Source organism: Musca vetustissima, unplaced genomic scaffold (assembly GCF_032173495.1).
Source record: "Musca vetustissima isolate MV318-11 ecotype Yass unplaced genomic scaffold, APGP_CSIRO_Mvet_v1 utg15267, whole genome shotgun sequence".
Lineage (NCBI taxonomy): Eukaryota > Metazoa > Arthropoda > Insecta > Diptera > Muscidae > Musca > Musca vetustissima.
In genome coordinates, this window is record NW_026888694.1 from 105,268 (window position 1) to 118,931 (window position 13,664).

Below are 13,664 nucleotides of genomic sequence, written 5' to 3' on the forward strand. Positions count from 1 at the left end.
ACACTTATGTGATTTTAACATTACATGAAGACCGTTAATAAAAACATTCTGGGAACTATCTTTTTAAGAACACAGAAAATAACATAGAACATCCACGTCGAATAGAACATGCTTTTAAGAATTTAACAATATCGAAAAACGAAGTGTTATTTATATGGCAGTTCATGGATCCAAAATATGAAATAAGAATCAAATCAGTTGGGGCCACCTCTATACATCATGCATATGCATACATTCAAAAATTTCTGGGTCAACGCTTTGAGAATCAAAGAAGTCACTTATATTGGAAAACATGGACATTAACCTCACAGTCCAAAATTTTATCAATATCGATAACTGTTCTTCAGAATGATGAAAATTAAGAATTGATAGTTGCAAAATATATTAATCTAATCTAAAATATATGTTAAAATAAATGCATTTTTTAATCCACTCTCGTCCAAATCTTGAATATAATCCTTTTCTTGAAAAAAAGAAGATGATTTTAAACATCTATATTCTGAAGGATCTTCAAAATGTATATTTTTTAATGATCTACCCTCAGTCTATGCATTGCAATATGATGATTTTTTTTTTCAAACTATACGTTCTGCATAATATAGAAACGTATATATATTTTATTAAAGCCATAGGCTGCAGGATATTGGGATATATATATATATATGTAAATGTAGACACAATATTTTTTTAAGTCCACGCCCTGCAGGTTACAAACATCTCCAAAACTCATTTTTGGGTGCATATAGAATTTTACAAAAGTTCGCGTTTATGCTATGCTGGATATAGAAAAAATATTGTTTTAAAATCCTACAGAAGTTAATATATATATATATATATATTTTTTTTTTCTGTAAATACCCATTCTGTAGGGACTTTGAGAAACCTAAACCTTATGAGGGTTAATCCTATGAAAATGGGAAATAATCCTAAATAATTTCGAAAATTGAATGGTTAAAGTGGATCTAATTTAAAACGGATTTCATCTAGTTTTCAAAATTTCTGCATATTAAATTGGCAAATTTAATATGTAAACTAATGCACATTTGCTTGAAAAAAGTTATCGATAAAATACTCTATAAGGAAACATGTGATTTTAATTTAAAATCTCTAATATTTGCTTGGAATTTCGCAAAGTTAAAAAAATATATATATCAGAAATTTGGAATCATGGAAAAAATAAGAAAGCAATAAAAAAATAAAATTGCATATGTTGTGTTCTGTTTTTATCTTCTAAACTTAAAATATTCGATTAGGAGAAAAAAATAATAATAATTTTGTATCATTTACTATTGCTAAATTTTTCGCCAACTCATTTTGCTTCCGATATTGCACTATTTTCTTTTGTTTTCAAATATTTAAAAAATATTTTTTCTCCAAAACATAATTTGCTTAAATACCCCACACAAAAAAATATTAAAAATATTTTTTTTAATTTTTATTTTTTGGAGTTGCATTTTTAAATGCAATCCTCCTATCAAATACCTCGTCCTGTGTTATTGTTCTTGGTTTGCTGTATTGTTGTAGTTCATTCGTTTGTTCGTTCGTTCATTTTAATTTGTTGTGTCCACACAAAAGAAAATGGTTATGATTTTTTTGTTTTGTTGCTTTGTTGCCTATCATACATACAAAAGGAGGAAAACAAATATACCTACATTCGCCTTTTCTTCAGTTTTTGGTTTCTTTTTCTACTCCTTCGTCTCTATTCTCACTCTTTTGTTTTAGTTTCTGTTTTTTGGTTTTGGTTTTCGTTCACCCCTAATGACTAAGTTGCGGTTATTCTTCTCCTTTTTACACTTAAACACAACTCTCTTGCTGCGAATACATCAACGGTGTCCGCACTGTAACAATTTCCCGGGAATAGGATTTTCCCACGGCCGACAGTCCTGATATCGAACTACTGGGACTTGTGACAGCCGCCGTTGCCAAACCGCTGCTGTTACTCGATACCAATACCTGTCCCAATGGTGGCGAGGGCAGCTGCTGTAAATGCATTTGTTGTTGTTGCTGTTGCTGGTGTTGTTGGTATGTGGGCGGCATGGGCAGGGTGCCATGATGATACTGGGATGCCGGTGTTGCACCACTACTACTGCTACTACTGTTGGCGGCCGCAGGATTTTGAGCATTACCCATCATTTGCATCATAGATGTGGTAGTGGAACTGTGTGGAGGCACATTCTGTTGATGATGATTATGAGGCAGAGTATGATAGCCCCCAGGGTGGGGTGGTAGCGTATACATTTGTACAGTGCCCGGCGACACAGTGGAAGGAGTGCCCTGGGAATTCGGTGACGATATACAGGGCGGGAAGGGTGACACCGAGCTGGAGTTGCTAGCACTGGCATTGGCGTTCTTGTAGTGATCTATTTGGGCATATATCGTTGGCTCCTCGAAGTAGTCATACGATGGAGGCGGTGCTATTGTTTTGTTACGTTGCAGGGTACTCGTGGCCGGTATTGTGGGCAAGAGTTTGCGTACACTGCTGCCGTGGGGCAGTGTGCCGCCAGTGATGCCACCGAGATTGGGATTAATACCGGCACCCTGTAGCAGCATGCTACTGCTACAGTCGACCGAAATTGATTTTTTGGCTGCTGAACTGGAGGCACCACCACCGCCCGATGGCAATGAGAGTTCAGCATAGTGTAGCTCCTCATCCTGTAATAAAAGAAGCAAGTGGTAGGAGACAAATATGATGAATAAGTGGAAAGGCAGAGCGAAATGAGTTGGTGATTAAAAGTAAACATAAATTATGTAATTCATTAGTAATTAAAATGTAATTTTCTTTGCAGTGCTGTTCGGCGGCTGGTAAGTGTGTGTGTGCGTCTACATGAACGAACGTCAAGCTACACCTTACAATGACACATTGTTATCATTTAAGTACACGAAAAGTGTGGCAAGTTTCTTAACGTAATTTTGAAGTTAACGGTAATGCGGGTGAGTGGGAGGTAGTGGATTTTAAGGAAATTATAAAAACACAGTGGTAAACTGTGACAGTTCTTGAAAAATTTACTAGAATTCAAGCTTCACGCTCCTGATACTCCTTGGAAAAAATTCCTTAAAAACATGATTCGGATAGTTCGTGGAAAAAATTATTTAAAAATACACGCCTCTGATAGTTCTTGGAAAAAATTCTTTAAAACAACACGCCTCTGATATTTCTTTGAAGAACCTATTTAGAAAATTCACGCTTCTAATAGTCAGTGAAAAAATGGTCTTTAGAAAATCCACGCTTCTTATAGTCCTTGAAAAAATATTTTTTATTGAAAATCCACGCTTCTAATAGTCCTTGAAAACAATAAATAAAAATAATAAAAAAAATATTTAAAAAAAGTCCTTGAGAAAATATTTTTTAGAAAATCCACGCTTATTATTCTGAAGGTCCTTGAGAAAATATTTTTTAGAAAATCCACGCTTATTATTCTGAAGCTGTGAAAAATATTTTTTAGAAAATCCACGCCTTATGTTGGCCTTAGAAAATTATATTCTTTAGAAAATCCACGCTTCTAATGGTCCTTAAAAAAAATAATAATTAGAAAATCCACGCTTCTAATGGTCCTTGAAAAAATAAATAAAAATTATAATTAGAAAATCCACGCTTCTAATAGTCCTTGAAAAATTATTCTTTAGAAAATCCACGCTTCTAATAGTCCTTGAAAAAATATTTTTTAGAAAATCCACGCCTACTATGACCCTTGAAAAAATATATTTTAGAAAATCCACGCCTACTATGACCCTTGAAAAAATATTTTTTAGAAAATCCACGCTTCTGATAATCCTTGGAAAATATTCCTAAGAAAATCCACGCTTCTTCGAATAGCACTTAAAAATATTCTTTAGAAAATTCACGCTTCTTCGGATAGTCCCTAAAAACTATTCTTTAGAAAATCCACGCTTCTAATCGTCTCTGAAAAAATACTATTTAGACAATCGACCCTTATAATTGTCCCTGAAAAAAATATTCTATAGAAAATCACGCTTCTGACAATCCTTGGAAAATATTCCTAAGAAAATCCACGCTTCTGATAATCCTTAAAAAATGTTTCTTCAGAAAATCCACGTTTCTTCGGATAGTCCTTAAAAAAATATTCTTTAAATAATCCACAAAATTCTTCGGATAGTCCTTGAAAAAATATTCTTTAGAATATTTAAATAACCCGCCCATAATGATAGTCCTTGAAAATTAATGCTCAAAACATCCAAGCGTCCTTGAAAAACATTTTTTTAACTCCACGCTTTTGGACACCACTTAATTTCTCTCTAAATTTGTATAAAATTTAAATTTTCATAAAATTGCAATCAAAACCCAACACAAAATAATTTTTTTCACTAAATGTAACCCACTGTTCCGAATTTTGATTTTCGTTGATAATTAAGATGGCGTCAAACCTTGTTAATGATTCACTAAAAACGCCCGAAATAACACAATAGGTTGATGTTAGCATTGCCAAGAACAACAACATCATCATTATTATTATTTTATTGCTGTTGTTGCTGCCTCATCCGCTGCTGCAGCTGCCTATTATACATAAGTTAGTATCTTATAATGTGGAGCAAAGTTACAGGCAGCACATTAAGCAAAACAAACTTTAAGCAATTAATGCAAAATAATTCCACAAAGTTATTAAACATTCAATTTCATTGTAAAACAAAGTAATCAAAACTTTTGACAGTATTGTCTTTCAAGGAGCCTGGCACAAGTGCAAACATTGCCACTCACACACACACACACATACGTACACCTAGAGATAGAAATGTGCAGAGGTATTGGTGATTCTGTAAAGATTTCCAAAAATAAATTTCAACATCATCGTCATCCTCATCATCAAAAGACTTGTCATTCATTGTCATCAAATGCCAGCTTGTTGGGCTACTCATCAGGACAACTAAAACAAAAACTTTTGTCGTCTTAATTTTCATTCATTCGTTCGTTTTTCAGGGCCTTTTAACTAAGGTATTAACGAGCCAATATGCCGGCGGTTCACCATGAAAACTTGTCCACCGGAATTTTCGACAGGCAACAGATGTATTATAAAACTTATACGATACAATACTCTGGCCAATCTGTGTACAACACTATATCTTACAATCATGGGGTTATATGTATGTGTAGCAATGTATGTGTAACAAACTATACGTAACCAGAACAACGACCAGAAGAAGAAAAGGAAGAAATTGAAAAAGTAAATCTTTATTAAGATGCTTAAAAGTCTAAAAGAACAGAACTTTGAAATTTTTATTAAATAGAAACAAAAACTTTTCTTTACTTGGTGGCTTCATCTCATGTTACAGAAGAAAGAGTTATTTTTGTTTTAATGAAAAGTTATTGGCTATGTTGGGGATCTTAGTAGTCATTAGGGATTCATGGGCATTTCTATAGATTCCCATGGAAGGAAGGGTTTGTAAAGAATAGATAAATTATGAAATAAGGGAAAATAAACAGATACAACAGATGTGGAATTTGGAAGGATTCTTTCTCATGATTCTATTAGCATTGCGAATTGGATAGGGACTTTGGTACACAATTTGCGTAAACTATTATGAAACGATATTCGATATTTTCGCGAAACTTGGCAGGCATCATTCTAGGCTCAATTCAGTATGTTATGCCAAATTTCGTGCAAATCGAAAGATATTTAGGACTTTGGTACACTATTTACATCAAATAGGACAAACATATGTATGAGAGCTATACCTAAATCTGAACCGATTTTTTCCCAATTTCAATAGGGTTCGTCCTTGGGCAAAATAAGCGACCTATGCCAAATTTCACCCAATTCGGATCATAAATGCGACCTGTACTTTGTTTACAATTTAACATGGACAGACGGACGGACGGACGGACGGACGGACATGCATAAATCGACTTAAAAAGACATTCTATGCATATTCTCAAAAGGAACCATGTGTCCATGTCCTTTCCTTTTGCCTGTTACAAACATATGCACAAAGAGTAATACCCTGTACCACAATGTGGTGAAGGGTATAAAAGAATATTTTTGAAGCATAAATCGTAGCTATACCCTACAGAACTATGTTGTCAGGGTATTATAGCTTTGTGCAGCCCCAAAAGTTTGTAACGCCGCGAAATATTGGTCCTAGACCCACCTTTAAGTATACCGATCGTCATATCTCGACTAGCTGAGTCGATCTAGGCATGTGTGTCCATCCGTCCATCTGTCCATTATATTTTGAAAACACCATACAGGCCACAGTTATGGACCAATCTTCACGAAATTTTGCATGTAGGATGGGTTCCGGCCAATGAAGACCCCTATTGTTTTTGGGAAAGATCGGTTAATATTTAGGGGATGAAATGGACCAAATACTAAATTTTTGTCGGTTTTTCTGGTCGCTCCAGAGGCCGCAATAATGGCCCGAACATCGTGAAATTTTCCATGGAGAAGGCGATCGGGCCAAATAATAAGCATGCCTGTTTTCATAAAGATCGGTCAATATTTAGCGGGTCGAATGGACAATGACTTTTGTGTGAAAAATGACAAAATTTGTATTATATAGCGTATATATTTTTATACTCGGATGTGGGAATTACACATAAATATTTACAGGTATATCCATATTCGTATATTATTTAGTAACCCATAATCACTCTAGAGAGCGGAACTATAGCGCTGATCGCTTTGAAATGTTCCATGAGGTTCCAGTTATGGTCAAGGACAACGCCTATAATTTTCGGTGATGATCAGATAGTAATTTTGGAATGAAGTGGACCGAAAACTTTTTTTTTTGTGTTATTTTCGGTCTATAGATAGACTCGAACAAATGAAAGCCGAACATCACAACACAACCCACGGTGAAGGGAATCTGGGCAATGAATACTCGTAATATTTGGAAAATATGTCAGTGTGAGGAAGAGGTTTACCTCTAATCGGGCAAGAGGGTGCAAATACCACTAAATATTGTCCAGGCTCGGAATAAACATCCGCAGAAAATTTGAGTTCAGTGGTAGTTGTGTAGGGTAACGTATGGTCGGCTCCGCTCACTGTTTTTTTTTTATATTTTTAAGGGCTAAAGAGCATAGTTTTGAAGGGTCAACAGGAGCGTGCTTTTTAAAAGGACAACCAAAGCGTATATTTTATAAAAAAAAGTATTTTTAAAGAGTCAACAGACACGTAGACTTATAAAAACCAGTAAGGAAAGAAGTAAAGTCGGGCTTGGCCGACTATATGATACCCTTCACCACTTTTGGTGTATTCTACATATGTATTCATACAACTAATTGCATGCCAAAGTTTCATCGAAGGAACATAATCGTGTCTTTCTACAATTTAAATTAATTTTAATTTTGCAGATTTAGACCATGGGACAAATTTATGAAAAACGATTTACAGCAAAATTGATACACGCTATTCGGTGTTAAAAATATAATTTCAATCAGACTTTCGTTCAAAATATCTATGGAAGCTATGGCTGCAACTGCACCAATTTCAACAAAACACAATATGTAAAATCGGACAAATATATATGTATATGTTGGAGCTATATCGAAATCTGAACCGATTTTTCCGCAACTTACTTACCGTGCGAATCGAAGGATATATAGGGACTTTTGTACACCATTTACATAAAGTCGGATGAAAATTTGTGGGAGGATATATAGGGAGTTTTGAAACTTACCACACATTATTTACATAAAGTCCTATGAAAATTTCGTGCAAATGGTGCATCTTTAACATTAAATGAATATAACAGAGTTTTCACGAAATTTAACACACACCGTTCTGAACTTAATTCAGTATGCTATGCAAAATTTCGTGTAAATCGACAGTTAATTGCATTAAATCGGACGAAACAATATATGTGAGCTATATCTAAATCGGAACCGATTTTCAGGAAACTTAACACACACCGTTCTGAACTTAATTCAGTATGCTATGCAAAATTTCGTGTAAATCGACTTTTATACATCAGTTACATTAAATCGGACAAAAATATATATGGGAGCTATATTTAACTATGAACCGATTTTCAGGAAACTTAACACACATTATTCTAGTCCTAATTCAGTGCAGTATTCAGTAACTATGCAAATCGAAGGATATGTAGGGACTTTGGTACACCAAACCGGTACTCTGTTTACAATGTAACATGGACAGACAAAACAGACAGACGAGCGCACGGATATGCATAAATCGACTTAGAAAGTGATTCTATGCATATTCCCAAAAGGAACCATGCATTTAACACGTCTCCTTTTACCTGTTACAAACATATGCACAAAGGCCATGTACCACAGTGTGGTGAAGGTTATAAAAAGGAAAATTATTGAATGACCAAAAAAAGCGTTGATTAAAAAATATATATTTTTTGAAGCGTAGATTTTTAATAACATAAAAATATATTTTTGAAGAGTCAATTTAAAGTATTTTGTAAGAAATCTTTCTTCAAAAAATGTTTCTAAAGCCCAATATGGAGACAATTTTCTTTTCAATTGTGCTACTGTGATCAAAAGAGCGCATCATTTTGAAATTGTATTAGATTTGTGGTAAATATTTGTCAAGGACAATATTTTCCACAGCGGTTTCCTTAAATGTCTTAAACAGACATATACATACACAACAAATTCCATCAATATATATAAAGCAGACACAAATATCCCTTAATTTTAACACACATCATGTCTCATATCCTCACACACACACCCATTCAATCATCTATCCCAAGAAATCCTGCAAAATCATTTTTGGCTATGGAATTTTGTTTATATACTGTTGTTGTTGTCGACGATGTTGAATACTTACATTATTGCTTTGATAGAGGACACGTTCATCATTTGTGGCCTTACAGCTGATTTCCGCTTCACTGGTTGTCGATAAATGACCGGATGGTGTTTGTGTTGCTGATTTCTGTTTATATTCACCATCGACTGCAATTTTTGGCAGCAACACGTTCGGTTGAAGATCGTCGTCGTTGTTGTTTTTGTTATTTCGAAAATTGTTGATTTCATTGATGTTGGTTGTTGTTGTTGTTATTGAAGGGAGGAAATCATTAGAAACACGGAAATTAGTTTGGCAACGACAGGCCAAAATCACAAAGACGGCAAGGATGGAGCAACATGAAAGAGAAAAAGAACACGAGAAAAAATGTATTTCATAAATAAAGGAAATTTATAATAATTTAAGGGTAAATTTAAACGAAAAAAGGGATTAGTTCATATTGTAAAAAAATAGCTTCAAAGTATTTAAGGTTTTTTTTTTTTACTTAATATAACTAGCAGATCTGAAATTTTACGATTTGAAAGGCTCGATTAAAAACAAAAAAAACAATTTCCAAAGGATTATTTTTAATACATGGGTGGTTTTTATTTAGTTGCCACATATCAATAATTTCTCAGATACCCAGTTCATGACATTCCAATAAAAGACCTCATTGAATAAAATTCTGAAAAATGCCCTTTAGATATTTATCTCAATCAAACATTCAATTTTCTTAAATATTTTCTTTGTAAAACGATTTTCTAATTTAGCCCAGTTTCGTCATGCATTATCCTATGCCATTACATACTTCCCATAGACTAACGTACACGCACAAAAAGTACACCTAGATGTACACACACATACACCCTTAATGCCATACTCAATTTAAAGCAATTAATCTTAACTCTTTTCTCTATCTCTATTCCTGGGCTTTTTTTCAGGTTAGCTTGATATCTTTAATTTCCCCATATACCACATTAATTCCCACATGTTTATCCAAGATTTTTGCCAATTTCTACACCTATTCGTTGGAAGTGGCATGAAATAATCCGGGTTTTGAAAGAGGTACGACGAAACAAAAACAAGCCTTTATCGCAAAAACGTAATTTAGAAATCTGTAATGGAAGGTGATACAAAAAGAATAGGAAGGAGGAGTGAGAACTCAGTTAACGGAATTCGTTTTTACATACATTTACCTAGGGATGTGTGTATGTACGAAGTGTCAATGTCTGTTTAATGTTTGAAGAAGGCAGCATGTTTGTGCTACTGCCTCCTACTGAAGATCCTCCTTGAATGCTTCTGTGCCAGCATATTTGCATAACCTCAGGTAAAATATTTCCTGTACATTTTCAAACTACAACATACCGGCCAATTACATTGAGAAAAAACACTGGATGGATGAGTGGTCGGCAGCCAAGAAGGAACATGAAGCCATGACCAATGACAAAACAGACTATGGTCAGTGATTTTTAAGATAACATTTTCAAGGGCTCAAAATGATTGGATTTTGTGAGGACCAATAAATGTGGAATTGTTTACAAAATATATATTTTATAAGACTATCAGAACAATGATCGTATTTTTGCAAAGACAATCAGAGCAATAAATGAGGGTTTTTAAAGGATATATATTTTTTCAATGTCCATAATCGTGGATTTAAAAAAATATATATTTATTTCAAGGACCATATCCTGGATTTGTAACGGATATTTTTTCAAAGACCATAAGTGTGGATTAGAAAATTGTTACTTCAAGGACGTTAAGTATTATTGCAGGATATTTGTTTGAGGACCATCAGAGCTATAAGCATTGAATTTCAAAGGATATATTTTCAAGGGCCATCAGTGTAATAGAAGTGGTTTTTAAAATGAGGTATTTTCAAGGACCATCTGAACAATCAACGTGGATTTTTAAAGATGTTATGATGAAGAATTTTTCAAGGGCCATCAAAGCAATAAGCGTGGATTTTTTAAAATATTTTTTTTGTGGGACCCTCAGGATTTATAAAATATATTTTTTTAAGGACTATCACAGTAATAAGAGTGGATATTTTAGGGACAATTTTTAAGGACAACTATCAGGTCAACAAAGGATATATTTTTAAAGGATATCTTTTCAAGGCTTATCAGAGTAATAAGACTGCATTTTCAAAGTATATTTTTTCAAGGACCGTATGGATTTTTTAAAATATATTTTTGTAGGACCCTCAGGATTTTTAAAATAAATTTTTTGAAGGACTATCAGAGTAATAAGAGTGGATATTATAGGGAACATTTTTAAGGACAGTCAGAGTAATAAGCGTTAATTTTTAAAGGATATTTTATTTTTAATGACTATCAGCCCAATAAGAGTGGATGAAGAGAGAAGAGAGAAATGGAGTGGAAAGGATATCTTTCCAAGGCTTATCAGAGCAATAAGACTGGATTTTCAAAGTATATTTTTTCAAGGACCGTAAAAGCAACAAGTGTGGTTATTTAAGAATGTATTTTTTAAACCTTTAGACCAATTAGTTTTTAGAAGTTAGTATTTTTTAAGGACTTTCCGACCAGTAATTATAGATTTTAAAAAAAAAATTTTAAGTGCCATCAGAGCAATAAGCGTGGATATATTTTTTTCAAAGGCAATCAGACAATAAGCGTAGATATTTAAAAGACATTTTTTCAAGGAACCTGAGGGCAATATGGGTAGTAATAAGAAGGACCAACAAAGCAATAACAAGAAGGCTTGTATTTGCAAAGGATATTTTTTCAAGGACCCTCATGATGCTTTGAGTCGTAAAAGATTTTTTGTAAGGACCCTCATAAGGCTTGGATTTGTAAACGATATTTTTATAAGGACTTGGATTTTTAAGAATATTGTTTCAAGGACCCTCAGAAGGCTTAAATGTTAAAATAAATATTTTTAAAGGACCTTTAGAAAGCTTGGAAGACAATCAGGAGGTTTAAATTTTAAAAGGATATTTTTGTAGGACCCTCAGAAGGCTTGGATTTTTTAATAATATTTTTTTTCAGTTCCCTTAGAAGTCGAGGATTATTATAGGATGTTTTTTTCAAGAGCCTGCAGAAGGCTTAGATTTGTAAAGAATACATTTTTCAAAAATCCTCAGAAAGCTTGTTTAGGGTAAATTATTCCGATTCTAAATTTTTTTGGTAAAAATATTAGTATTTTTAGAATTTCACTCCCACAGTTTAATTCCCTGACTCGATGCTGTGTGTGAAGAACACAATTTTCCCCTGCAGCACATACCGACTTACTATCATATTTGACTAACGAAATCTAACAACATTCTTGGTGATGCTACTGCAACTACTGGTATTTTTTGTGCTAGTGTTTGTTTGGTATATATGTAAAAATACGAATACTACAGTACTTCATTCTCCAAAAAAATGAAGAGCAAAGCAAAATACGTTTTCATTTTTTCCTCATTTTGTTTTTTTTTTCGTTTTGTGTACTTACCTTCTTTATATGGCACCACATCCGGATTCTTTTCGTCATTCTTCTTTTCATCGTACCTGGAATCTTCGGTATGACTTAATGGCAGAGAGCTTTTATCTTTAATTTGCAAATTGTCAGGACGTGAGAATCTCTGATTTTGATGTTGATATTTTTGCTGTTGTTTGTGCGAGCGCAATTTCAATGCGGCAATTGTACCGATGCCAATGCACACAATTGCCACTAATATGCCCACAAATATGCCAACGGAGAGTATCGGTGTCAATTCAATATTTGTCTGTGAACCTTTGTACGATGTCAAAGCCACTGTGGAGTATGGAAAAAAGAATGGAATGAATAAAAGTAAAATAAGAACACAGAAAAACGTGCAAATGTCAGCAATTCAAGTTTGAAGAGGACAAAGGAAAATCATGAAATAAACTATTTTTGCAATAATATACATAACATTAAATGTGAAAAGAATGAATTTGTATTCTGTTTGACCAAGTTTCCGGTTTACACTTCAGCGTAAAAAACAGGATTTACAATTTTATGCTGCCTCATATAAATATTGTTGTAGATTTTTGTAAAATGAATGGTGACAAGATTAATTTTTTTTCAAGAACCAATAGAAGAGGTGCTTTTCACAATGTTTTTAAAGTCCAGTAGAGCCATTTTCAAAAAGCCTTAATTTCTTACAAATTTTTTCTTCTAAGGACCTTCAGATCAATATGCGTGGATTCTTTTAAAAATATTTCACAAAGGTACCCAGGATGATAAGCGTGGATTTCGTTAAGAATATTTTTTCAGGGACTCACGGGGCAGTGTCAAAAAGCGTATATTTTTTCAGAATATTTTTCAACGACCCCCAGAGCAATAAGCGTGCATTGTTTTCATAATCTATGTGAAGGAACCTCGGAGCAACATGTGAATAAATTAAAAAAAAAAAATGTTTTTCAAGGACCATCAATGCAAACAGCGGGAATTTTTATAAATATTTTTTCAATGACTTTTCAAAATATATTTTTAAAAACCCTCACATTTCTTTCAAGGATTCTCGGAGCTAAGAATTTTTTTCAATAACAGAAGAGGCATACTCTTGTTTACAAATTATTTTTGAGAATCTTCAATTTTTAGGAATATTTTTAAGAAATAATCCTGGTTATTTTAAAAAATATATTTTCAGGGCAAAATCGTGGATTGTTAAGAGTGTTTTTTATTTTATTTTTTTGTAAGGGTCCTTTAAAAGTGAATATTGAATATTTATATAAAGGTGACACTTTTAAGGATAACAAGAAGCGTGGATTAAAATATTCATTTCAAGAACGGTATGGATTATTGAAAAACATTTTAAAAGGACACTAAAAGCAATAATTTTGAAATTTTAAAGGATATTTTTTCAAGGCCCATCAGAGTAACAAACATGAATTTTTAAAGGATATTTTTCCAAGGATCATCAGAGCATTATGACTGGATTTTTAGAGGATAGTTTTTCAAGCATCATTAGAACAATAAGATTGG

The 13,664-nt window shown here is 33.4% G+C and overlaps 1 protein-coding gene across 1 annotated transcript; it reads right to left on the reverse strand.

Moving 5' to 3' along the window:
* Nucleotides 1–1,758: 1,758 nt before the first annotated feature.
* LOC133336564 (uncharacterized) lies at nt 1,759–12,470 on the reverse strand (the record flags this gene model as incomplete). The annotated part of the gene is made up of 3 exons (XM_061544845.1): nt 1,759–2,652; nt 8,757–8,881; nt 12,168–12,470. Coding segments are annotated over 3 exons (1,286 nt in total), but the record flags the coding sequence as incomplete, so codon positions are not given.
* Nucleotides 12,471–13,664: the final 1,194 nt, after the last annotated feature.